Source organism: Corvus kubaryi, unplaced genomic scaffold (assembly GCF_017639235.1).
Source record: "Corvus kubaryi isolate FWS band 111438036 unplaced genomic scaffold, C.kubaryi_AGA036_p1.0 37385, whole genome shotgun sequence".
In the NCBI taxonomy this organism is placed as follows: domain Eukaryota; kingdom Metazoa; phylum Chordata; class Aves; order Passeriformes; family Corvidae; genus Corvus; species Corvus kubaryi.
The window spans coordinates 30044045-30070500 of record NW_024581127.1 but is presented as its reverse complement, the minus strand read 5'-3'; the positions used below and the strand labels follow the sequence as shown (position 1 = coordinate 30070500).

The 26456-nt window shown below is 38.1% G+C and overlaps 1 protein-coding gene across 6 annotated transcripts in view; it reads left to right on the top strand.

The window, feature by feature from the left end:
* ZFAT (zinc finger and AT-hook domain containing) overlaps nt 1-26456 on the top strand; it is a 77865-nt gene that overhangs the window by 22014 nt on the left and 29395 nt on the right. For all 6 annotated transcript variants that reach the window (XM_042035952.1, XM_042035954.1, XM_042035953.1 and 3 more), the window contains exons 4-10: nt 1482-1655; nt 9292-9442; nt 9717-11179; nt 12375-12607; nt 19035-19122; nt 22938-23087; nt 24948-25121. In XM_042035952.1, coding sequence (XP_041891886.1) covers nt 1482-1655; nt 9292-9442; nt 9717-11179; nt 12375-12607; nt 19035-19122; nt 22938-23087; nt 24948-25121 — 2433 coding nt within the window. The remainder of the gene's footprint in view (nt 1-1481; nt 1656-9291; nt 9443-9716; nt 11180-12374; nt 12608-19034; nt 19123-22937; nt 23088-24947; nt 25122-26456) is intronic.

Sequence of the window (26456 nt, the reverse complement as noted above, 5' to 3'; positions counted from 1 at the left end):
TCTAGTAAAGAAATTGTGGTTTATACAGGTGGTAGTTACATGATCAGCCCTACCCTGCTGTTTAACTTCTGCTTCTGTCCTTCAGTTTTGTAAGGAACAGCTAGCACATTTCAAACCTTTGTTCATTATGGTCAGACCACAGAGACAGACTTTGTTTCAGTCTCAGCTGAGTATTTACAAAATATTACTGGAATTAAAACAGCCATTTCCATGTTGTGTATCTTTTTACTGCTTCTGCTGTTTGCATGTGGGAAACAAGTCTGAACACCCTACAGCTTTGCTCTTACTGGTTTTTTTATTTATATTTTGTTTCCCTATCTCAGTAGAGCAGCTCCAGCACACTTTGAATTTACTTGGAATTACTTACTGTGAAGATAGAATCAACTGATGTAGATTGAGAGAGGGAAAAAAAAAAGAAAAATTCACTGGGTTTATTTATAATCTTCTTCCATTAGTTTCTTCTTCCCTCGTTTATTACCTCTAGAATATTTGCATAATGCCTTAATTTGCCGACTTTGTTTTCTCTTGTCTGCATTTTCTACCGCTTCATCTGATATAAGAAGTTTGACTGGTATAAACTTAAGAATTCTCTGTTTTTATCTATGCTGCTAATTACTTATATGTAAGGACCTTTGGGGTTGGTTTTAAGTTTACTTTTTATTTTTTAGAATTTCAGTAAGGAATTCCTCATTTGCTTTAAGAAAGAAGTAGCTTCAAGGAGTAACTCAGCTGATTACTGGCTCTTTTATTTCAGGAGAGTGTTTTGTATACAGCTATTGTGTGGCTTTCTAGTTAACAGGTTCAAAACTTATCCAGTTGAAGAGGCTGAAGACATTCTGAATAGCAACAGGGAATAATTTGGAAGTCCAGCCTTCAAAATGAGGAGTTACATGTTGAGAGTTAGTTTGAACCAAAGACCTGTTTTGAACCCTAATTCTTCTTGAACCAACACTAAAATGATAATTATGTTTCTGGCTGTTGATTTACAATAACAGGAGAGGAAAAAGGTCTAATCCAAAGAGACTGTCAAAAGACTTTCCATTAAATAAGATTGAAAATTAAGCCAGTACTAAAGGAAATAATCCTAAATTTGTCAGAACAATTAAATATGGAAAAGAGAAAAATAAATTGTTCATTAATTGCAAAATCATGAGAACTTTGACCAAGTTTTTAGAATTTTCGCAGAAATCCACAATAATGTGAATGAATTTAGAAACACATGTTTCTGTGAGTTCATTTTGAAAATTTTGATTTTTTTTTCTCTCTTATTTTCTTTATGTTTAAGTATCATACCAGTTTTATTAAACAGAGGGGAAAAAAGTTCCCCTTTAGGGATCATGCAGCAGATCTTGTTTAGATAACATGCCTTTCTTTCTACAGTAGCATTAATTTCCCCCCCTTTTTTTTGTGCAGTGTTAGTGACTGTGTTACCTGCATTGCTTTTGTACATAGTTACCCTCTTTTTGATGTTTGCTCTTTAGGTAATGATTCTGACGTTGACCTTGACAGGAAGGAAGATGAGCGAGAAAAAACTCCAAAGAGGCCCAGAGTTCAGAAAACAGAGAAAACAGCATCAACTAAGGAGACTGAGCAGGTTTCAGGAGCTAAAAATCCTATTGTAAGTGTGGTTTTGACAGCCCATGAAACTATTCCAGGTAATCAAAATCACCAATTATATATATATTTTTTTTTATTGTACTGACACTGTATAAAATATTCATTGCTTTAAGACCAAATTGCTTAGGATATTTATTGTGTTAAAAATATTTAGCATTATTTGATTGTCTTGATACAGAGCCTCCCCATCTGGCAGCTACATAATTTTAGAACTTGTCACATTTCTTCATAGGTACAAGAAATGCTGGACCTGGCTGTAGTTAACATCAGCTACTGCATTAGCATCAGTTATGTTTAGTCTGTGAATAGTTTTAAAGAAGAAAATGATAAAGCACTGACCAGAGAACAGAAAAGTGTATATATATTTGAAAATCAAGTTCTACATAATGATTACATGTTTCAAATATTTATTTAAAACTAGACTTGCATTTGACTGTTTTTATAAACCATTAGCTGGTTATAAACCATTAACTATTCTGACTGACTGTCAGTTAATAGTTTTGTGCATTATTTTCAGCTTTGTAGTTTTATTGTTCTCCTTTTTGTTATTGTTAACATTTCTGAGTATTTGTTTTGCTTGTTACTATCAGAACAACTCTAAGGTCTTTATTTCATTGTTGTGGGTTGGAAGCTAGCAGGATTTTCTGTGTTGTTAATATCTTTTGATATTGAGATCTGTGATATGCTGGTTCAGGGGCTCATGGAGATGTTGGAAAGTGGGTTCCTATAGGTGTTACTCTATGGATATATACAAACCTCTCTTCCTCAGGGCTTTTGGAAAGAGCCATAACTGAGGATTCCCCTCTCCTGGTGCTAAATTTTATGCATCTTATAAGAGTTTTTATCTTAGGCCTTTACATTTCTAGCAAGAACTAGAAGAATTTCCAAGAAGGGAAGGAAAGACGTGGTGGATAGTGCAATCAAAGATCCATTTCCTTATAAAACTGGCCGAAAAAGGCAAATGAAATAATAGCAAATACAGATAATGAAGCAAATGTAGGAAGCATGTGATACAGGAGAGGAAATTGGTGCCTTAAGTACCACCTAGTAAAATTCTTCTTTGTGCAACCAAAATTTTGGATTTTCTTTGCACATATGCTTTTTGAGGTACTCAAAAGAGTAAAACAACTTCAACTTTGGAGGTACTTGAGCATAGTACATCAAGCATTCAGAAGGCTTTAATGAACCAAAAAGATTTATGGTCAAGTGTGAACCTGCAGGAGTTCTTGAAGGTCCTCTCATCCATTTGACTGACAATTAATCTTACTACATTCAAGTTCCCAGCTAAATTATGTGTAATAAAAAAGTCAGTACTCTTCAAAAAGTTTTGAATTGTCACCCAACTTTTCAGAATTTGGAAATTCTAGAGACACAATATAAGTGGTTAACTCTGAAGATTCAAAAGAAAAATAATTTATTTAATGCAATTATGGTTTAATTTATTTTTCATTGCTTTTCCTTCTATTTTTTTCCCATTAATTTCCATGATCTAACTATATCTTAATGTCACTAGCAATTCTTAGACAGTTCCCCTTTCTCAGTAATACTTTAATGTCTGGAATTTTTAATGAAGATCTTTCACAGTCTTTCATAGTCATTTTTCTGGAGATTTATCATGTGCTGAAGAGATGAGTTACTGCTGTAGACGAATATAAATAGAGAAAACAATTCTCCCTTCTCTTCTGCTTTCTGTGTGCTAGACCATCTGTAAAGTTAAATTGAAAATAAAGTTTAAAGGTGCTTAAGCACTATCTAAACTTAGTATTTCTCTGCAAGCATTAACAATCTGTAGCCACCTGTTACCCAGTTTTAAAGCTGCATAGAAATATCACTTTTTGTGTCCCCTATGGTAAAATTCTGTTTGAAGATTTCAGATGACAATCAGAAAAACAGAGAAGGCTTTAAGAATTAGCTGTATTTTATTCCCAGTAATAAGGAACTACTTAGACTGTATTTTTCCTTTCTTAAATAAAAGATTCTTTAGAAGCATTGTATTAACACTTTGCTGTTATTTTGCTGTGCACTAATGAGGTTTGGGACAATGCTTTATAGCATGTGTTTGGTAGATTATGACTAAAGTGATGTCTTCAAAATCCCTTTGAACAAACAGGATCAGTCAGTTTTTAACTTCCCAGAAAGGACATTTGGGCAACATTGATTTTCCCCAGTGTTCCTCTTCTGTAATGTTTCCTTGGGAGGTATATGAAAGGTAATAGATTTACAGCTTTAGAAGTCTGAAAGCTGGCATTAACCCACAGAGTAAATACAGTTTGAATAGAAGTTGTAGATTTTTTTTCTGTGCAGGTGCTGAAGTTCCTTGATAGGCTTGAGAGGTGAGCCTGGGAAAAGCTCTTGCAGTGCAAGGCCAAGTGCAAGGCCAAGTGCAGGGTCCTGCACCAGGATAAGGGGAAATAACTTCAAACTGAGAAAGGGCAGTTTTAGATTACATTGTAGGAAGAATTTCTTCACTGTGAGGGTGACGAGGCATGGAAGAGTTTGCTTAGAGAATTTGTGGGTGCCCCATCCCTGGACGTGTTCGAGGCCAGGTTGGATGGGGCTTTGAGCAGCCTGGTCTGCTGGAAGGTGTCTCTGCTCACAGCAGACAGGTTGGAATTAGACAACCGTTAAAGCCCATTCCAGCCCAAACCATTCCATGGTTCTATAACTGGAGGGATGTGGAGACCTTCAAGAGAAGGAATGCTGAGTTCATGAGCACACCAAGGTATCAGATCAAACATAGGACAGTTTTTTGTAAGCATCACAATTAAGCAGGTGAACTGCAATATGCACTTCTGAAAATTGTTTTGAGTGGCAGACACTTTTTTCATAGTCTGGTTTTAAGAACAAGTGAGTAAATTCAGCCAAATATTCCATCTTCCGGGTTTTTTTAATGTATGTTATTTCCCATGTTTAAATTCTGTAAATTATCGAGGTTTTTAAAACCAATTTATAATTCGTGCTCAGTTAGTTTCATTCAGGAGAGATTTGAACATTTAAATTATTGTTTTATGTAAATTCTGAAATATTTTAAAGACTCAGCTTGTTACTAGGAGAGTTGTTTTAAGTGCCTGTGAAGATGGCCAGTGGTAGACTATCTTCATTTTTTCATCAACCGTTTTTGGTTTTGGTTTTGTTGGTTTTTTTTTTTTTTTTCAAGAAATACAAAAATAGCATGAAGTCTTGAATTTCTTGAGGGTAATTATTTTTTCTTCTCTAAAGGAGTTGGATTTTTTTCAACTACAAATTCTTTATACAGCAGTGTGAAGGTTTTTCTCTCCCTGATTTCCACTGTCCTTAAAAGTCCAGCTGAGTTCCCCTTTACTGTGTGAGAGGATTTTATCTGTAATCTATGAACACTTGGCTCCTTCTTCCATCGAAATCTTTGCGCAGTGGGGAAGAAGTGGAAGAATGTAATTTTGCTTACTATTTTGGCACTGACTTAATTTAACTGGTGGCAGTCTTTTCTCTTAAACTGATAAAAGTCTTTTTTGTTTAAGATAATTTCTGTTCTGTAGCTCATGGAATGATGGTTGTGGGTTTATGATGCATCTGAATGGATTTAGTGTCGAACAAAATGAGCCTCTCAGGGCAAGGAGGAGGATTGGTACTTTCCTTTTTCATAGTCTTTCAAGTCTTGGTCAGTAAGTACAGACTGCTGTCACAAGCAAGTGCTGTTCTCCAACCCATTTCCTGCCCTTTGGATCGTTGTGCCAACTTGTTGATGCACTTTTGTAATAAAACATACTAGAAAACTCATAATATATTTGCAGAAGGAGAGATATGGTCTAGAGTTTAGGCAGATCCCCTCTCTAATCCTCTTCATCTTCATGATCTCCTGTGCTGGTACTTTTCAAGCATCACCAACATGTAGTTGAATGGAGGCTGGAGAAAAGATGCTGTCCTTTTGCTGACTGAAAGCAAATATCGAATTAGGCAAGGTTAGGAAAATTAAACCTTTCCCCTCTGAATGTGAGCAGGTGTTTATGTTATCATGGTTTTACAGATTGATTTAGCTCAGCCAACCTAATGTCCAGCTGTTGAAAGGGTTAGGAATCTTCATCCCCTCATACACAGGTCTGAGTTTTTCTTTTTTTTTTTGTCTGAATTAAAATGTGTTCAACCTCACGGTGACCTAACCTATTAAATGGTCTTTTTGCTTTTTTTGAGCTTTGTTTTGGGGGTTAGGGATAGGTTTACATGGAGACCTTTGGGGATTATGGGTAGGGTTGGTTTCTGGTGATTTGACTTTCAGAGCTGTCATACCATGGATCATACATGTTTGGACCACATTCCTCAGGATACTGTAGAAGCTGGAAAAATACATTCCTTCAAAAAGAGATTGTAAGAAACAAATACTCACTTAATACCCATAGCACATTATTTTAACTATACAGACCAGAGTACCTACATTGTGAAGATTTTTTTTTTTTAAACTTCAGCTAAAGTCGTTTTTTAAAACAAAAGTAGTTGGTCTAGTTGGATCAGTTGTCTCTAAAGTCAGCTTGCAGCATCTATACAGGAAAGAAATAAGACACTTATTGTGTAAAGTCTCATGGATTCTGACAGTTATTGAGCTGGTGTTTGCATCTAGATGATCATGTTTAATATATATCAATTAATTTGTCTAAATCCCATCTTGAATGCATTTATATTTTCATTCTCTGTGACATTATGCAGTAATTGTTCCATAATTTAATTACACGTGGGATGAAAGGGCATATTTCTTTATTTTAAGTCTGCTGACTTCTCACTGAACTGTTCTTTTGTGGGTTGTGAGATAATGATCATTCACACCTTTTTTTCACAGTGTTGCTAATTTTAGAGGTTTTTCTGATATTTCACTTTCAGTTCTGTCTTTTCCATGCTGAAGGTCGCCAAGTCCTGTATCCCTTTCTCAAACAAAATACCTCTGATTTTGTCTTTGTTACTGTTTTCTGGTTCTTCTTTATCCTTTTTTGTGATCCGTACTTGAAGCTTCAGGAGGTTCGCAGAATTTAGTTGAATTAGTAGGAATTTGGTTGATGTTCTTTCCTGGTGTATCTCTGATCCATTCTTAATAATTCTTTTACCTTTTAGACTGTTGATAAGTATTGGAGAACTCTGTAGTGAAGGACAAGCTGCTTTGCCAAGGGACAGACTGTGAGAGATTGGAAGGCATCTCTGAGTTTGAGCCAGAGATGAGGCTCACTGGGTAATGCTTATCTGTAGAAGCTGCTGTTAGAATGTCATGAGGAACTCAAATCTTATTCTTTTGAAGGCAGATTTACTTAGATAATATTGACTGAAAAGAGGAAAGCAAAAGGCATAAATAAATTCTAGTGAACTAAAGTTGATTCTGCCTTTAAAATAGAGATGTGATAGTGCTGGAGGAAGGATTTTTCTGAAAGAAATGATGAGTACAGTTAACTTCCTTCCCCCCCCCAACTATTTATATGCTGTCACTTCTTGAAATGATTGTCTAGGGAAACGGTTAGGAAAACCTTTATCTTCCCTACTGGCATATGATGATTTTAATGAAAAATAAGGCCTTGTGTCTGTTGGCCTTGTTCTTATGCATTTCCCTAGCCCGAATATTGAGGACATTCTTTTGGGATTTGGGACATGTGGGGACTAGGCTGGGTAGGCCCTAGAGGTTTTCTCACTTCCTGGTCATATGCTGTAGTCGTTAGTTTGTGATCTAGTGGTGATAGCTGTGGCTGCTGGTCCATTGGTACCCTCAGTCAGCGTCCCAAGTGGATGGAGATATCTCATGTTTCTTAATGCTTCCCTATCTTCTAAGGGTGGGAAGTAGCAACCTCCCACTAGGGGACATAATTGCCTTTTGTGAGCAGGTACTTCATCAGCATGTCTGAAAATCTAGATCTCCCACTTTAGGCTTTTAAAGACATTTGTCTCTCTGTGAACTGCATAGATAATTTAGAGGCAATAACATGAGGATAACCTTGGAGCATTCTGCCCACTCAAAATATGCAAAATACTGGTGAGTTAGTATTTATCTAGTGAGTATATATTTAGTTCACCCAATTTAGATGATTAAATTTTTATAGTGGTAGTATGAAGGTCTATTAAAACAGTTCAGCAGTCCTTTCAGGAAATGCTCAAACATCCTGAAATGCAGAAGGGCACAGAAGTGAGTTAGTGTGGAGCATTTAATGAGGATCTTTGTCTCACAGTCAGGAAATGGGAGGCCTAGAAGGGGCAACCATGCATATAAAGCAGTTTAAGACCTATTTTCTTTTAACTGAGTCATTCTAAATATAGAATTTGCTTCTATTTTAAGTATTGAAATATTGGAACACTTGTCTGGTGTGTAATGTCTATTCTATCACCTTTATACTGAACCCACTGAACCATGGCTCCTGTGCTGTAATGACAAGGTCCCATCTCACTGGCCCTACCACAGTGCAATTTGGGAGATGAAATCCTATGGACAACCTGACATTTGTGGGAGAGGGAGGAACAGGGAGAACAGAAGTTTTAATGTTCTGGTAACATTTAGGGTGAAAACTTGGAAGATCGGTTCTGATGAACCTGCAGAATCTTTAGTACAGAACTGAAAGCATTTTTAATAAAATGTAGTCCAAAACAGCTGGTTTTAGATGCAACCAGTTTAGTGAGCAACAGAGCTATTACAGTTTACTTACTCTGTTTAGTTACAGTTGGCTGATGTCCAGTCTGATAGGAAAAGCTTCAATGGCTTTACACACTCCCAAATGGCCTCCTTTCAAAATATCTCAATTTCCCACTTTAAATCAGTCTGAAGGACCCAGAGAATCTCCATCTGTAGACATCCTTGTTGTCTACAGCACTGCTTTCCTCCATGTAATGTCCCTAAGTCTTTCCTACCATTTGTTGGGTAACCCCCACTGTGGTTTCAGAGATTTTATGTTAATACTGCCTGTTTTTTATAAATTATATCTTCAGGAATCTGGTCTTAGTGCATTCAGTAGATCTCCTTCTGCTCCCAGTGGAGACTGAGAAGTGCACTTGGAATGTAGAATCAGAATATCGTGAGTTGGAAGGGCTGCACAAAGATCAAGTCCAGCTCCCGGCCCAGCATAGGACAGCCCCAAGAGTCACACCATGTGCCTGAGAACGTTGTCCAAACGCTTTTTGAGCTCTGTCAGGCTTGGAGCTGTGACCACTGCCCTGGGGAGCCTGTTCCAAACATATTCTTTTATTCTGAGGGATGGCAATATGCCCCAAAATAGAAGGAGTTTAAGGAAATTATGTACAGATTTTTAAGTATAGACTAAACTGTCTTTTAGGTGAAACTGTTTTTTTCCCCAGCCTTATTTGTAAGCTTGGCGTAATTTTTCAAAGGATGTTGTATGAAGCAGAAACAGAAAAATTTAAATTTTATTTAGAAGAGTTACAATCTTTTAAAGGTGGAAATACTTGGAGGTAGGATCTCTTAGTAGCAGGCATCAAGCACCATGAATAATGCTCCAAACCATCGGTCCTGGCATGTTACTTGAGCAGAACTATGGTGTAAGTACTGATAGCTTCTGGAACTGTGTCCATCATTCTATGCAAAGGAATATAACAACAGAAACTAAAATAGATGAGCTAATGATTACAGAGTTTATTGTTTAATTTACACTTGTATATTATAGACAATGCATGTTTTTAGTATGTGATTTTTAATGAGCATTTTTATCATTCTTCCTTTAGGAGCCAGAAAAATTGTTCCTCTTGAGGCTTCTCCTCATGAAAGTGAAGCCACAACTCCAGACACAACAGTCCAAGACCCATCACAACGAAAAGGATATCAAGAATATGCCATTCAGCAAACCCCATATGAGCAGGCAGTGAAAACAAGCAGGTAATTTTGAAGTGCTTATATCTGTGTTCATGCAGAATATGAATGAAGTGCTTCCCCATTCATTTTCATGAAACTGGGGTATTTTTCTGAGCCCTTTAAATAAAGGAACAGCTAACAATAAACTGTAAGTTGTATAATTTAAAATGCCTTTGGAAAATACATTTTTTTTAAAAACTAAGCATTTCTGTCCATTATGAATATCTAGGGAAATTCTGACACATTATGTTACCGAGGTTCACTACTGTAAATATACTGTTTGTTTGGGTTTTTTCAGGTTGGGTCCAACTCAACTGAAGATTTTTACATGTGAATACTGTAACAAGGTGTTCAAATTTAAACACTCCCTCCAAGCACATCTGAGGATTCATACAAATGAGAAACCTTACAAGTGTTCCTACTGCAGTTATGCCAGTGCAATCAAAGCCAACCTGAATGTTCACCTGCGGAAGCACACTGGGGAGAAGTTCAGCTGCGATTATTGCACCTTCACTTGTCTCAGCAAAGGCCATCTCAAAGTCCATATCGAAAGGGTTCATAAGAAAATTAAGCAGCACTGTCGTTTCTGCAAAAAGAAATACTCAGATGTTAAAAATTTGATCAAGCATATGAAGGAAACTCATGACCTTCAAGATAAAAAGGTGAAAGATGTTTTTGATGAGCTTCGCTTGATGACACGGGAGGGCAAAAGACAACTTCTGTATGACTGCCATATTTGTGAGCGCAAATTCAAAAATGAACTGGATCGGGACCGTCACATGCTCGTTCATGGTGATGAAAGACCCTTTGCTTGTGAACTCTGTGGTCATGGAGCCACTAAATACCAAGCGCTTGAGCTTCACGTTCGGAAGCACCCTTTTGTATATGTGTGTTCTGTGTGCCTGAAGAAGTTTGTCAGTTCGGTGAGGCTCCGTGCTCACATCAAAGACGTGCATGCAGATCTGCAGGAGGATTCTGTTTTTAACAGCTCTATCAACCAAAGCTTCTGCCTGCTTGAGCCAGGAGGTGACATCCAGCCAGAAGCCCTTGGTGAGCAGCAGACACAAACTGCGGGTGAATCGACTGTCACGAGTACTGATGCTGTTAACACTCCACAGCCATCTGCTTCTAAAGGTGAATTAGCAGCTGCAGATGTAAACCATAATGGTCAACAGAATGGTGATGTAAAAATTGATGCAGTCCTTTCCTTAGAATTTGAAAATCCTGTGGTGAAGAATGTAGCAGAGACGCTGTGTCAGACAACAGGTATAGTAGTCCCAGGCATTCAGCCCTGTGTAGCATCAGACTGCTTCCTACTGAAAAATGGTACTGCTGGCCCTGAGGAGTTAAAAGGTTCTCCTCCAAATGAAGAGGCAGTTAATCAGTGCAGTTCTGTAAATGAGCAGGGTGAAGAAATTCATCTTTTACTGTCTGAAGACAAAAGTTTGAGTCAGAACAACACAGTGACTGAGAACCTTCCAGTCCCTGAAGAGAGGATCCAGTCTGCTCCTCCTAGTGAATCAGAAACAAGCAATCCACCCATTCAAAATTTGGCAGAACCCACAGACCCTTTGGCAGCAGCAGAAGCTGGTGCAGCCACCAGCCCACAGGCAGCCTCTTCTAACACAGCTGCAGCCAACGGGGGGACTGGATCTGTCGCCTTCATGCAGATCTTGGACAGCTTGCAGAAGAGACAAATGAACACAGAGTTGCGTGAGAGGATAAGGAAGGTTTATGGAGACTTGGAATGTGAATACTGTGGTAAGAAGCAGTAGAGTTATTAGAGTTAGTAGAGTTGGGGATTTTTTAAGTGTTATGCAGTGAGCCATCTTTTTCGTGCTCCTCTGGTTTACAATGTTTGATATATTTGTGTATCTTTGCAGCAGCATTAATTTTGTAGTTCAGTATGGATTCTGGGGTCCAGTGAGATTTGCTTTTTGCTGTACAAATAGTGTGAAATGTGTCAAATCTCCTCAAAAAAACCCCACTAGTGAAATACAGCAAAGCAGTGCTTTGCAAGGCTCAATTTTCTATTGATGTGAAATTTGATAGATTGTTTCTGTACAAATGCCTCTCCCCAAGTCATAACTTTCACTGGGGGCAAGCAGAGCAGATTTAGGCATGTGATCAGCATTAGTTCAGCCCATGCTCTAATGCTTGAGCTTCATTATCAGCCTAGTATAAAATTCAGAGTTTTTTTCATATAGTGTAGGAGGATGCATGGTAATATACATTCTGTACAATAGGTACATATATACAGGCATAACTTTGTGTCTTGTTTTGAACCAAGTTCTTTGAGATGAAAATTTTAATTACATGGTATCAAATCGAGACTATCCTGATTGTAATTGTTCGGGTTTTTTAATTTATGGAAGTGGGAATAACACACCATTTCCACTTATTGTAACTGAAAATGTTTGTGTTTACATAACTGGAAAGGAAGCAATTTGGGATTTATTTTGTAGTTTTCATTCTTGAAAAGGGAAAGGAATCAAAGTCTGAAAAAACAAGTTTTTGAAGCACTATAACAATGTACTTTAGATGAATTTCTCTGGGCTTTTTGGTGCCATTATGCCACAAAGGCTTTTAAGAAGGAGTAACATGAAAGAAAGTAACAAAAAATATTTTGACAGTCTCTTTATGTACAGTTGAATTCAGATTCTTTGCATAGGAGAGCAGATATAAAGGACTTTTTATTTAGGAAAATAAATACATTGATATGTATTAAAGTTGCCCTTGTTAGGCTGTTTCAGGACATATAATCTTTTTAGACAAAGGTTGGTTTTGTAAACATATTTTCAGTAGCGAAGGGTCTTTAGACAAGTTTCCATTAAAGACAAAAGGGATGGAATTCAAACAGGGTGTTTTTGCCCTGAAAGAAAATTGGTTATTTTTTTGAATTTTTCACTAACAATTGTTTAGGAATCACTTTCTTCATGTCTAATTTAATTTTCAGGCAAGTTGTTCTGGTACCAGGTGCACTATGACATGCACGTCCGTACACACACTCGAGAACATTTATATTACTGCTCCCAGTGCAATTATTCTTCCATCACCAAGAACTGCCTTAAGCGTCACGTCATTCAGAAACACAGTAATATTTTGCTGAAATGTCCCACAGAACATTGTGACTACTCCACTCCAGATAAATACAAGCTCCAAGCACACCTTAAAGTTCACACAGATCTGGTGAGTAACAAACCGAATGCCGTGTTTGCCTGAATTCAGTGTCTTCAGAGTGTTTGGAGTTGTATGATAATACTTGAAGACATAGCTAAGGGTTCTTGCCTGTGTGCTCTCTACACACTTCTGGGAATACCTGATTTACAGCAACTGGGTAATTGGACCTTCTCAGCTGTTTCCAGGAGAGTATGTCTGTATCCATTTCTTCTCTTTGGTTTTCCCAGTAGTGCCAGATCCTTTGGGGTTTGAGAGAGTAGAAAAACTTGGTACTGTTGTTACTTTCCTTCATTTTATGAGCCTGAATTCCCTTCCTTCATAAATAGATGACGTGGGTAAAATGAAAATATGTTCCTCTTAATTGCTAGAGACTGAAGATATTTAAGTTGTTGAAAAGGATTTTTTTTCTCCTAGTATCTCCAACTAGTTGCAGTTGAACATCTACCATTTTCTGTTGTGTTTACAAAGACAAAGAGATCACATTTTAAAGGTTCCTGTCTTATTCAGAAAGCCCTCCAGCTCAGACTGACTTGTGCTAAAACCAGGTCTTGGTAGACTATTGATCACTATTTTCAATAGTTAAAGTTACTTCAAAGGTATTTGGAAGAGAACAACACTTCACTTCCTACTTTTCTTAATCAGTTACTTTAGGAGAACTTCAAAAACCAAACAGAAGAGATGGCACAAAAAGGAACATCTTTCCTCCTTGTGTCCTCCCCTTCTGTAACGATCTTAAATAGAATCTGACTTAGTTATGAAATATGCAGAACATTCTCATAGTAGACATTCTATTTGGATGCATTTGAATTCATGATGTTTGTAATGCCTATCTGATAGCAAAAATCTGTGTAATTGGTGTCTAAGAACACTTAAGAAAAAAGAGTCTACAATTAGCTCTCCTATATCCTTCCGTAAGTACCTGTTTTTCAAGTATGATGAATGTCCAACAGCTCCCACAAGAAGGATCATTTTCATAATACTAAATAGAACTGAGAAAATGCCATGTCATAATTATGTCATAATTAAAACCAGTGTGACAGCAGGATCTTTCAGAAGCATGCTTACTGATGGTTCCTGTCAAATATATTTATTTAAATGGATTCAAAAATTCATATATTAGAATTTACTGAGTAGCTAAATTTGGCAGTTCTCATATTGGCCTTTATGACCACTCCTTGGTATGGTATATTTACTGCATGCATAGGTCACTGAGAAGGGCCACTTCTTCAAATATATAATTATGCACAGTTAAATGTGGAAATCTACTTTAATTTTAATTTGAAAAATCAGTTCTTAATAAATACTAAAATTAAAACTTCCCTGGAGACAGACAGTATTGAAATCTCAGTTCATTTCCTTGTATGCATGCATGTCCTTCATCACCTCCTTGCTGGCTGCATTTCAGCTGGATCCCTGCATTATTTGGTGAAGAAGATAAATGATGGGTATTGAAAAGCAGCTTTCCCTTCATCCTTGTCACTCGCTGTATATCCACCCATCTTACTCTCTATGCAGCACCCAAGTCTTGCACTGAATGTGGGATTGGTTATTCCCTGACAGATAATGATGGGGTGTCTGCCTCTTGCCTTCTCTATTTGCTATACATTGTTGTTACAGGGAAGATTTTTACTTTTGAAGCCTGGGAATTGAGGCTTGGCTTGATTCAAAATCAAAACTTTGTATATATTCTCTGATTTTCAGTACTCATCTTTTGCTCCTAGAGCTTTTATAGTGGGTTTTGACATTTATTGGCATTTATTGAGCTCTTCAAAAGTTCAAACCATGACATGACCAATCACTTCAATGACATGGGAGCTAGGAAACGGCTGGGCAGTTTCAAATTGCTTTAGGACAATTTACATTATGAATGAGCTCATGGTAGCATTAAGGACAGGATGTGGAACTAAACAATGCTGATGTAGGTACCAGAGTTTGTTTACAAACCCCAGTGGCTTTTGCCATACTCAGTATGCTGAGCAGATAAACAATCACAGAGAGGTTTCTCTGAAAACATTTTAAGTCTGTGTATGTAATTGATACTGCAACATTAGCACCTCAATAAAACTGTAGTTCAGACCCAGAACCACCACTCGTTATTAGGTGCCTACGTCTGCTTTCATGCACATTTTGGGATGTAAATTATTCTTGTCTTTGGAAGGATGCTTAGAAGTTCCATTATGCTGTTGACCTTTCAGGTAATAGTGTAGCTGTCAGTAGGATGTGAGATGCTTGAGCTCTGATGGCTTATTTGCCCTTCCTGAGGAGAGTAAATTTTCACATGGTCACTGGTCTGACTGTGTTACCTTTGCCTCTCTAGCAGTGCTGCTGTGCAGTCAAGAATGCAAGGTACTGTAAAGGGAAGCAATTAACAAAAACGTCTCTGACCTAATGAGAGGGGACTCCATTGGAAAACAGTTTTTGCTCTTAGTCCTCACTTCCATAATGAATATCAGCTTGGCATTTCTTTTTACTAGTGATTATGTCATAAAAAATGCTTCAGTAGTGTATGCAGGTGCTTGTCAATTTGTGAGCTGAGAGTTCTGCTGCTTGCCAGACTTCAGAAAAGTTTGTCTAAGCATTTGCACATTTTTCTGTAGCCTCCCTCACACGTGTGCACAGCTGTCTCCTAGGTACATCCACATCCTTTTAGCTGAGTTGCACTTTAATAGGAAATCACTTTAATTCAGGAATCTTTTAGGAAAATTTTAATTTGAACATCATGACAACTGCAGTGAAGATTTGTGGAGGTCTTCACTCCTCAGAAGTGTAACTCGGGTCTAATTCTGATCCCATAGGTGTTAGGAATTAAATTTCTGTTGATCTGAGTAGATGTGGGAGTAGGCTTTGGCCCTCTATTCCTCTACAAAATTATGCAATTAGATATGTTAATTGAGTTGTGTGAACTTTTCCTGGAAATGTTCTGTGAGTGCCAATATTTAGTAGAGGGTTTTAATTTTTCTTTTTGTGACTGTATACTTGTACACCTCCACCTTGAATTATCTTGAAACACATGCCTCAGAGAAATAAAATTCTCTTCAGAGCATTTTAAATGGGTAATGCAATATAGCTGATGCTTTCTTAGCACAATTTTAATTCATTTCTATAAAGAGAAATGCATTGTGATTATTATGTAAGTGATCTTATTTTATAACAAAACAGCATAAACAAGAAAATTTGTGATAGCTTTAGACTAATTTATTTTCACTAGGTTTAAGGATACTTACGTACCTAATTAAATTCCTGTTTTATGGAATGTAAACAACACTTTCAGTCAAAAACCTACCTTTATTTAGGAATTACTTTAAGTTTCTTATATTTTCTCAAATTGGCTAATAGGGGTGTTGAGCAAATATCAGGAAGTGATTGACTTCGAAATTTAAATAGCTGATTGGAATATGCAGCTGGTCTCTAACAAAGGTAGATCCAGCTCTCTCCATTCTTTGCTTCTGTTCATGTCCTTCAGAAAAATCTTCAAAGGCATTTAAAAGGCAGGCACTCCAGTAAGGCATAGGATAAATAACTTTCGTTATTACCAGAGGAAAACTTGCATGCTGAGAATGTGATTAAGGTATTACTGCAACGTCAGGCTCCAAAGGGCTTCTGTCATCCCCTATGGCCAGGGCCCCTGAGAGATGGAGCTGTGGTGCGGGAGACCTTCTCTAGGGCTCTCTGTTGTGGTCTGGGTGCTCTGAAATATCCATTTGCAACAGAGGATTTTTAAAAGCTGTTTTGAGAGTGTTGGGATTACACTGAAGGGCTTGCACAAGCTCTCAGGGCAGTGACAGAAGAACACTTCAACATTCCAAGCTAACAGCATGAGCTCTGTGGCACTGGCCTGGATACCCAGCAAGGAAAGGTTTGGTTTTCTGGAGCTTGACAGAGACACTTTGAAGGGACTCAGTGCTTGTAGGCACACTCTGTTTGTTACACTACAAAAGATAACCCTTTTGAAGATGACTTCTGCAGAACTTGGTGTAGATAACTTTTTAACTGCTTGAAAAAAGCTCTTGGGGTTATTTCTATATTGAAAAATTTTGTAACCATTGTCTTGTGAAAAGATGTGTTCTCAGCCCCTATCCATTCATGTTGCTCTATAGCTCTTGATGCATTTACTGATTATTTTGATTTTTCCTCTAAGGTTTCTAGCCTTGCCTTCCTCAAGAATATTACCAGGAATGTAAAGTTGTAGTTAACAGCACTTCAGTTAAAGTGGTGTGTGTATAGTGGAGTGCTGAATTTTTTTTCTTATTTAACATTTGTCTCAGTGTTTTGGTCACACTGAGAAATACTTAATTCAGTGAGTATTAAAGACCAGCAACACCCAACTGTACATTAAAAGTATACTATTTTTTTTCCTTTATTTATTGTATATTTTGAAATCAGATACATAGCACATTTGAGGAACAGACATCTGTCAACAAATTTTAGCTCAAGAGCCCCTAAGTGATACTGTGCTGGTTTTTTTTATGTGTGCCAAATTATGAATGTGATAATGCAACCCCGTCTTTGAAAAGGTGCAAACATTGCTATGGAGCTTTGTTATGATTAATCTACCAATCTTTATTGGAGTAATGTGTTAAGGTAGAAATCCAAAATCATCAGTAGAAGATTTAGTAGTAGGTTATATCATTTGAGAGACCCTAATACCACAAATTAACAGCTCTTTTTCAAGGTTTTGTCAGCTTTGTAGGCTCCTTGAATCTCTTCCAAAACTTGGCTAGTATTCTCTGTTGTTCCGTTTTTTTTTACTTGAGATTCTTAGGGCTTAAAATGTTGACAGCCCCAACTCCATCATAGCAAGGCCCAGTCCTCAGGGTGGTAATCCTTTCGTAGCTGCCATCCCCAGTCCCTGGTGCAGGTTTTCTCGCAGGAGCAGATGCCTGTCAGCTCAGGCAGAATCCTCCTTGTGCCAGTGCCATATTAATGGCAGTGAGAGCTCCATATCCTACGGTCGTGGGAGTATTTATTTCTATTTCAGCCCAAGAGTTCTAGGGCTACTGCTGGTTTTAAGTTGTACATACTTCAACGTAGGGATTTGTTTCTCAGAGGTACCTGATACTGACTGCAGATGCTGCATCATATTCTAAAACCTGTCTGCCATGAAAACCCATCAATTTTTGCTTTCCTTTCAAGGGAGATGTCCATTTACAGCTGCACAACAGCAGCATCTGGACGATAATGACCCCCTTGTACAGTCCTCCTTGCTATTCAGAGGTGCTCTTTGGTCAAAGGTCAGAAACTGGTAGAGTCCAGGACCCTTAGCCTCCTGTTATCTCCAAATTTCTCATTCATAACACAGGGTTCTGTCTCTTTTTGATCAGTAGTCTTCCTTCCACATTCTTCAAGAAGTATTTCTGTCCTCCTGAAATAAGTACTGAAGTGTCTGTTCTGTGGCTTCAGCTCAGCTTTTCAGAGTTCTCTGTAGTTGGGTAGCTGCACCTCTCCAACCAGGTAATGTGTTACGTGGGCACCAGGACTGACTCGACTTCCTCCATCTGTGGTTTTGATAATTTACTCATAAATTAATCCACTCAGTGCAGAGGTGACTAGGAGCCACTCATTTGATTGAGCATCCAGTGTCAGCAGGTGCTTCTGGAAAGATCAACCTCTCCAATTTATATAATAAGTGGCAAGGTTTAACTTGAATTGGATAATGTACCAATTAATAGAGAAAAGTCCTACATTTTTATGTGGAGTCAGATGCATTTGTAAAAAACATGAAAACTGCAATTAGACTAAAATTTCATATAGGAAGAAATTTTATCAAAACTCTCCAGTTGAACTTGATTGATAGTGTTAAATCTGTTATAACATCAGAAACACTGAGAAAATTCCACAGTAGTCTGTAAGTCTTTAAATCAAAATGGTAGAATAAGACTTTTATCAGTAATTCGTAAAATGCTGAATATTTATAAAGTAGTTAGAAATGTAGGCACTGAATAAAGTAATGGTATCTGTCATTGTTAACTCTGCTGCTCAATTTCAGGCCATATTATAAATCCACATGGTGGTGGCTGTCTTCAGCAGGGTAAGATCTGATCCTTAGGTTTCAGAAGGGTCGACTTGTGGGGGGAAAAAAAAAAAGAGAAAAATCCTAAATATTACTGCTTACATCAAATACATTTTCTTCTATTACGCGACTTGATTTTTTGACTCCTGATTTTCTACACAGTTAGTCAGAAGATAATGCTTACATTTATTGTGCATATTCTCATCTGCTGTAACTTGGAGCCCTGTATTCATGAGGATTAATGATGTGCTTAGATTCTTTTAATATTTCTCCTTCACTTATTTCACTATAAATGCCTTCATTTTTTCCTTAAAAACCAAACCTTGAATTATAACTTTGTTGAGAACCATGTATTACTGAATAATGACTATAGTGATTATACCAGTAGACTGATAATGCAATCTCTTTCTTTCTTTCTCATTTAAGGATAAAAAGAGTTATTCCTGTCCTGTGTGTGAGAAGTCATTTTCTGAAGATCGACTTATAAAATCTCACATCAAGACAAATCACCCTGGTAAAAAAAATCAAGGAAAATTTCTCAGTCTATTGCAGTGAATGGATAAGGGTTTAGAATGAGCAGTGTAATGTGATTATATTCCTAAGAAAGAGAAGAGTCTATTTTTAATTCAACGGGTTTAGAGTAAGAATTATGTTGGTTTTGCAGGTGTTAGAATTTAGAGTGAAAAATGTTACTGTTTGAGCACATGTGTTGTGGAGTGTCAGGTAATTGTGCTAAGAAATCTGTCTTCATCAGGCAAAGGGTGAATTCAAATTAAGCATTAGGAGGTTTGGGATCAGGCATGTAGACATCCTGTAGCAACCCAGGAGGTGTAAAATTCTCACTGGCCTTACATGACTTGACAGAAATGCATTTAGTGGTCATTATTTGTCTGTAGGTGACTGATGGGAATGCAGAGCTGGCCCTGTGTGTGCCCAGGTCCTGTGGGCTGGGCTGTACCCCCAGGGCCAGCTGGAGTCTGCAGCAGGGCTCCTGCTAGAACCAGCTGGGCTGTGGTGTGGCCAGTAGTAATCTGGAGCTGGCAAGCTTGGCTGGATCCAGCAAACTGCTCCAAGTTCTGTTTATACGTTGCATTCTGGTGCCCTGATTTATCAGTGCAAGTACAAGATACCATGAATGTGGTGAGTCAGTGTGCTGTGCCTGAGTAAACAACCTCTTCTCAGATCTTGGGAATTCAATGCCAAAATGCTGGTGTGGGGGCTGATTTAAACCTGGCTGATGTGAATTCGGCAGAGCCACACTGGTGTGTCCCTAATTTCCTCCTCCTCAGGATCTGTGTTATGTTGGATAGAAAGCCCCACTGCTACTGTGGAGGAGGGAGAGGTGACATTTTCATTAACTCAGCTACAGTGCTCCTTACCACCTGACATAATTGGATACAAAGAAAGAAAACACTGGCCATGCTCAGACTGATTCTGAGGAAAAAAAAATCCTATTAAAATGACTTTTCTTGTCTTTCTTGTCATAGTACAGGATAGGTAAAGCAGTAGTTTATCTTCTTACTGCCACTAGATAGTGCTAGACCCGTGTTTTAAACAATTTCCTTTGCTTTAATTTCATACTTAACTCCCACTTCAGCTCTTTAGTTACTAAACCTCTTTATTTGCAGACCACTCCAGAGCAGTCTGGTTGGAGGGCTTGTCGTACGTCAGAGGACATGTCTGATGCAGGAAATTGAGATGAGAAAAGGCTTCTGAGCTATACTGTAGTCAGGAGGTATAACACCAGTAAGCATAGAAATTGAATCTCAAGAACTGTGCCCTTAAAGCCTTCGTGCTGCCTCAGCCAGGGAGCACAGGAGACCTCCCTGAATAACAGGATCTGTGTGAACTGGCAGGACATTAAGTTCTGTGCCCTTACATGTTGCCATTAGCCTGAAGTGGTCCACTGACTGCTGAATTATCAGTGTATGCTGTGTCTGAGGTCCAGAAATATCAGTTAACTCTGGAACCCTGAAGTACGAAACTCATGGATTTAAATACTTCTGAACAACTTATTTGGTATCTGAATCCCTCTAAAAAAAGTATAGTATAATTTTTTTTTTGATCCAAGTGGGTCTTTTAAGCTCTTATAATAGATGTAAGGTTTAAAAAGAAAATCTGCACTATTATTTTGTGGTTTTGTTTTTCATTCATGTATCACAGGCAAATAGAGCTTAAAGGCAGAATAGCAGATTTATTAGATACATCTCTGTGGTACTAAAAAAATAATACATCTAAGATATGCCTGTGCAATAGTTATGCAACAAGCCTGTCTTAATATATGGAGGAGAATTACTGTACAAATCTATTTCATTTCTGTGAATTTTCTCCTTGTATTCAGGAGGAAATCCTTTATTTGTACACCATACCTAATTACGAGCCAAATAAATGTGAGGAGTCTGATGGTGTAAGCTATTAAATACTGCAGTGGCACGAGTGCAATTATTTTCAAAAATGTAAATGAACATGAATAAAGATGAAAGGAAAAATGAGTACTGTTAAGAGGAATTGAATTTTAAAACAACATATCAAAAATTAATTCAAACAAACACGTTCATATTTATCATTAAAATGTTATTTTTAGAACTCCCCCTCTCCTTCCTTTCTTAGTATTATTCAGCATTCCCCCCCTTCCTTGTCTCTTCTGTTTCATCAAGTAGAAAGTATGCAATTATAAAGTACTCCTTCCTCTTCTATATTTGCAGAGGAGTTGAATTTTGGTCCCATGAAGATAGTGAGACAAAAATCTCTGTAGGCTTTGGCAGAGACGTATTTCAAACCAAAGAGATAAGAGAGCTTGGCTTTATTACCCAATGATTTTAGTATGCAGCAGTGAAGGAGGAGTCCTGGGTTCTGGTCCCAGCTCTCTAGAATTATCTACCTTTCATCCACTGTCTGATTTAATGTGATATTTCTTAATAGTTCTGAGACATGAGAGGCATCAGCTTCCATAGCTCCCCACTGAGCAGACATCCTAGCCTGCAGTCAGGATTGAAGGATCTAAGCCAGGAAAGGCAGATGAGGGTTCAGACTTACGGCTGTATTTTTCTTTTTTGGGTACTTTAGAACTTATCTCTGCTCAGTTCATGGGCTTTTATAGTTCCCTTTTGAGGTGGTTTTCCCTGTGCATATGAGTTCAGGCAGGATTTTTGTGATTCCATTCTGGGACCAATGATCAGGAGACAAAGTGATTTTGGTAAAAGTCTTAAGTTTAGACAGGAACTTTCAAATTTATAAGATGTGGGGCATGAAACATCACCAGCTCTTATGTCTTAAGGTTTAGATTGCATGAGTGTTTTACTTTCATTAAGTCAAGAGATAGCATTTCATTCATCTGATGTGCATTGAGCAATTTGATTTATTTTTAAAAGCATCTGGCAATGTTTTCATTATGCGTCTGGGCCACTTTAATTTAAACTTCATTATTTTGAACTTTTTCACTGTGACAACCAAAACATTATCTCTCATGAAGGAAATACACAGAATTGAGTGTGTCTAACTTGAATAAGAAAAGGCCAGGAGAGGAATCTTAATTGCTGTCTTCAGCAATCTAATTAAAAAGAGGGCAGAGGCAGATTTTTCTCTACAGCTCTTTCAGAGCTGTACAGTGAAGGGATGTGAGTTGAAACAAGGAGATTCTGATTAGAACTAGGAAAACAGTTTTGACTGTAAAGGTGGTCAAACACTGGAATGGGCCAAGAGAGGCTGTAGAATCTGCATCCTTGGATATGTTCAGAACAGGACTGGAAATGACCTCAAGCAACTTGATCAAACTTCGAAAATGGAACTGTAAAGTTGACCCTGCTTGGAGTAGGTGACTTCAGAGGTCCTTTCCAGTCACATATATTCCACGAGTCTGGTTTTGAATTTAAAGTGCCTGATTATCAGCATTCTGACCATTGTAGATGTGGCTGAAATGAATTGTCAGATTCGTGACATCGAAATCTGGGGTAAAATCTTGAATAAAACTTCGAAAATATTGAAGAAAAAAGTGCCAATTTAGCTTACTGGAAATATTTATAGTCAGAAAATGATCTTTTGTGCCAGTGGCACAATCAAATTTTTTTTTATATTAAAAAATATATTTTTTTTAAACAGGCAGTGAGGACAGTGAGTTCACAGATCAGGAGAGAAAGGACAGAGCATCCTAGAAGGCCTAAAGGAAAAAAAGGTCCTTGTGCTCTTTGCTCAAGTCAGTTTTGAGTGGGAGTAGGGGAAATAGAGCTTTTAAAAAACTGGACTGAATCAGGATCTAGCTCTTCAATATTATTTACAGAATAAATTCCCTCATGTCCTTCTGTTTCTTACTATCTTTTGCATTTCTCTCAGAGGTTTCAATGACTACTATTTCTGAGATTCTTGGCAGAAGAGTTCAGCTGAAAGGACTTATTGGAAAACGAGCTGTGAAATGTCCCCACTGTGATTTTTATTTTATGAAGAATGGATCAGACCTTCAACGTCATATTTGGGCTCATGAAGGTAAAACTCTGGTTTTACACTTTTGGGCATATAACGAGTCTCATATTCCACTGGAGCTTTGCTGACATAAAAAAAACCAGATTCAAGTTTATTTCTATAGCCAAATTACAAACTATAAGCTACATTGGAGATTAATTAATTAGTTTAATGGATTCTGGATCACATATGGAACTGCGCACTCAGAATATGAAGAGACAATTTAAATGTTTTATAAAAATTAATAAAAATCGGATGCAATTTTTTTCCAAAACTCATTCATAAACATCTGTAAAGTATTCTATGGGAGTAAGGAGGAGTGAATTAAAAACATGCTCAGTATTCTAAAACAAGTAATTTTCTGTAGCATCTTACGAGTCACTGCTGCTCCTTTCACATTTGTCCAAAAATCCTTGGTCTGGAAATCTGTTAGTAAACCAACTGAAATCCAATTGCTTTGATGTATACATATAAATTCTGTGAGTATTTTAATTAAATCATGCAGAGCATGGCAGCTAGCTGCACAGACACAGACAGTGATCAAAATCCCCTAAGATAATGCTCATCATATTTATGACTTTTTAAGGGAGAAATTCCAGTAATGTGGCAACACCTGGGTTAAAAATGCCTAGAATTTAAATCTTTAGACAGTAAAATCTTGTGTCTATCAAGTCTGTGTATTTTAATAAAAGGTTGAAGACTGCTTACATGGTCTTTGGTCATGTTAATAATCTCTGGGACAGACTGCCCATGCCTTTGGGTTCTTTAGCCATCGCTCTGCATAAAGGGGATAATGGGATTTGGTGTTCTCAAGCTGGTATCTTGTTTTCAAAGTGTTCCCATATAGGTAGTTCAGCATATTTGTTTAAATGCTCTAAGTTTTCCTGCCTGCGTAGCATTGCAGGGGTCCTCTCCAGTGGCCTTCATTAAGGAATTTAGGTAAGGCAGAATGCAGGTTAGAGCAATTCCTTGTGTATTCCGTAGACAGAGTTCTTTTATTCTGACTGGAACTGGGAACCCATGTCATGTAACTAGCAGGAGAAAGAGGTGAATAGAAATTTATTCCCAAATGAAAGTGTGCAATCAAGTCTGCTTAAAGCAGACTGTAATTCCTCATGCTTGTAAATCTAGTTTTAAGGTCACGAGTATCAATCTAAAATGTGCAGACCCTCATGCAACTGTTGAACTACTCTGCCAGTTCAGATTTATTCAGCTTTTCTTTGAAGGATTTACTTTGTTCTTACAGACCTTTTGTTATGTGACACACTGGATATCTCTCAACACGCTTTGGACAGTTTGAGGGAAGTGAAGTTTTAAGTGCTTGTATCTTACTGAGAGCCCAGGCAATACCACTGCCTGACCCATTAGCAAATCTGACACTAGTTAACAATAAAACACAGCTTGCACATTTAACGTATGCTTTAACTACCTAATGAAGCAGTCCTCCTTACCACAGGTTGCTTCTTTGTTGTAAACAGTGTAATAAACAGAGAATGATAGTTATTTGAAGCTATTCAGAGGGAGATATTTACACCAGCTAGGCATCACTGCAGGCAGTCTGGAGTTTACTTCTAAATGAAGGATAGGTATAGCAAGACCCAATTATCAGTACTGCCTGGCTAAACTCAGTACCTGGCTTCAGTAGAGCAATATTCAATTCTAAAAGACTCCTCCTTTCTCTTAACAGTTAAGTGATGCTTAACAAGCTTGGCATCATTTACACAGAAGCTATAGATGAAATTTTTTATTTGTAGAGATCCAAATTTTGAATGTTTCTCTTTGACCATGTTGCTCACATGATGTGAAATTTCTTTCAAGCAAATGTCCAGCCTCTCATGGAAAGGCACAGCCTGCTTGTTTCATGGTATAATTTTTCATGTTTAGGTGTCAAACCCTTCAAATGTTCCCTCTGTGAGTACGCCACTCGCAGCAAGAGCAACTTGAAAGCCCACATGAATCGTCACAGCACGGAGAAAACGCACCTTTGTGATATGTGTGGGAAAAAGTTCAAATCAAAGGGCACTTTGAAGAGCCATAAACTCCTTCATACTGCTGATGGTAAGTGCATGTTTATTAAATCTATTTTAGGACAATAAATATTGGTTGTACAACAGGCCTCATTAACAAATGTTTTACAGTTGAACACTTAAGCGTGATTTACGGATTTTGTTTATTCTCAGGAGACACCATTTGGAAAACAGTTCAAAACTTTGAAAAACTGCAGCGGGTTCAGTTCGTAAACCGGGCAGAAACACCAATTAGAGTGTAGTGGTTTGGTCCAAAATGCTCAGTATTTACCTTCTGTGAGGTAAGAATTAGGAGAAAGCAAAGCAGGCACAAAACTTAAAAGAATATAAAGAACTTTATTAATGGACCTAAAAGAAAGAAAAAAAAATCAGACTAAACCTTCAGAACACTTCTCCTCCCCCCACCTTTCTCCCTTCTCCCACTGACAATGTAAAAAGACAACCCTTGAGATGTTCAGTCAGTTTACCACTTCTATAATAACCTTTTTCAGTTCACTTAGGGAGAGGAGTCTCTCTTGCTCATGCTGTGGAGACATCTCCACAAGAAGTTCTCTTCATGGCTTCAATGTCACAGCAAGACAGCCGCCTGGGTTGGTTCTCTGCTCGCATCATGTGAGAGTCCCTTCCCCCGACTTGCAGCTTTTCCCACAACTGCTTTCGAGGGTCCAATCTTGAGCTACTGGGCTACCATTTTAAGGTTGAGCTGTTCAGGAACAAAGGTTCTCTTCACCCATCTCTGGGAGCATCTTCATCTCTAGGAATAGAGTCCCTCCCCCTTCCCTGGGAGCAAAAGGATCCTCATGAAATTACAGCTACTGTCATTTGCTTATTTCAGCACAAGTACTTCTGCTCACAATTACAGTTTGAGCACTCATGAAATTACATGCTTTCATGAAATTACAACGGGTACTCTGATATATCATAGTCCATCACCACCATAGCTTTACAACAGAATTTCAGCTTCTAAGCATCTCCTCTTTCTCCTCCCTCAGGGTTTCAGCTCTTCCTTCTTCACTGACTTTGGTGTCTTTATGGTGTTGACTCAGGAGAGAATTGATGTCTGCAGGCTTCATCTGTTCTGGGGGAAACTTACAGCACTAAAAGGGTTAATCTCAGCTGGGCCTTGCAGCTGGAATTCCCTTATCACTGTTGGTCACATGATCTTTGCCGGACAGCGGGGCATCGATCTCAGATGAGCCCCAGCTGCACCAGGAGTTGCCTGGATGGAACAGGGCTGTGGGGGGGCCCTGGATGGAACAGGGCTGTGGGGGGCCTGGATGGAACCAGGGCTGTGGGGGGCTGTGGATGGAACAGGGCCGTGGATGGAACAGGGCTGTGGGGGGGCCCTGGATGGAACAGGGCTGTG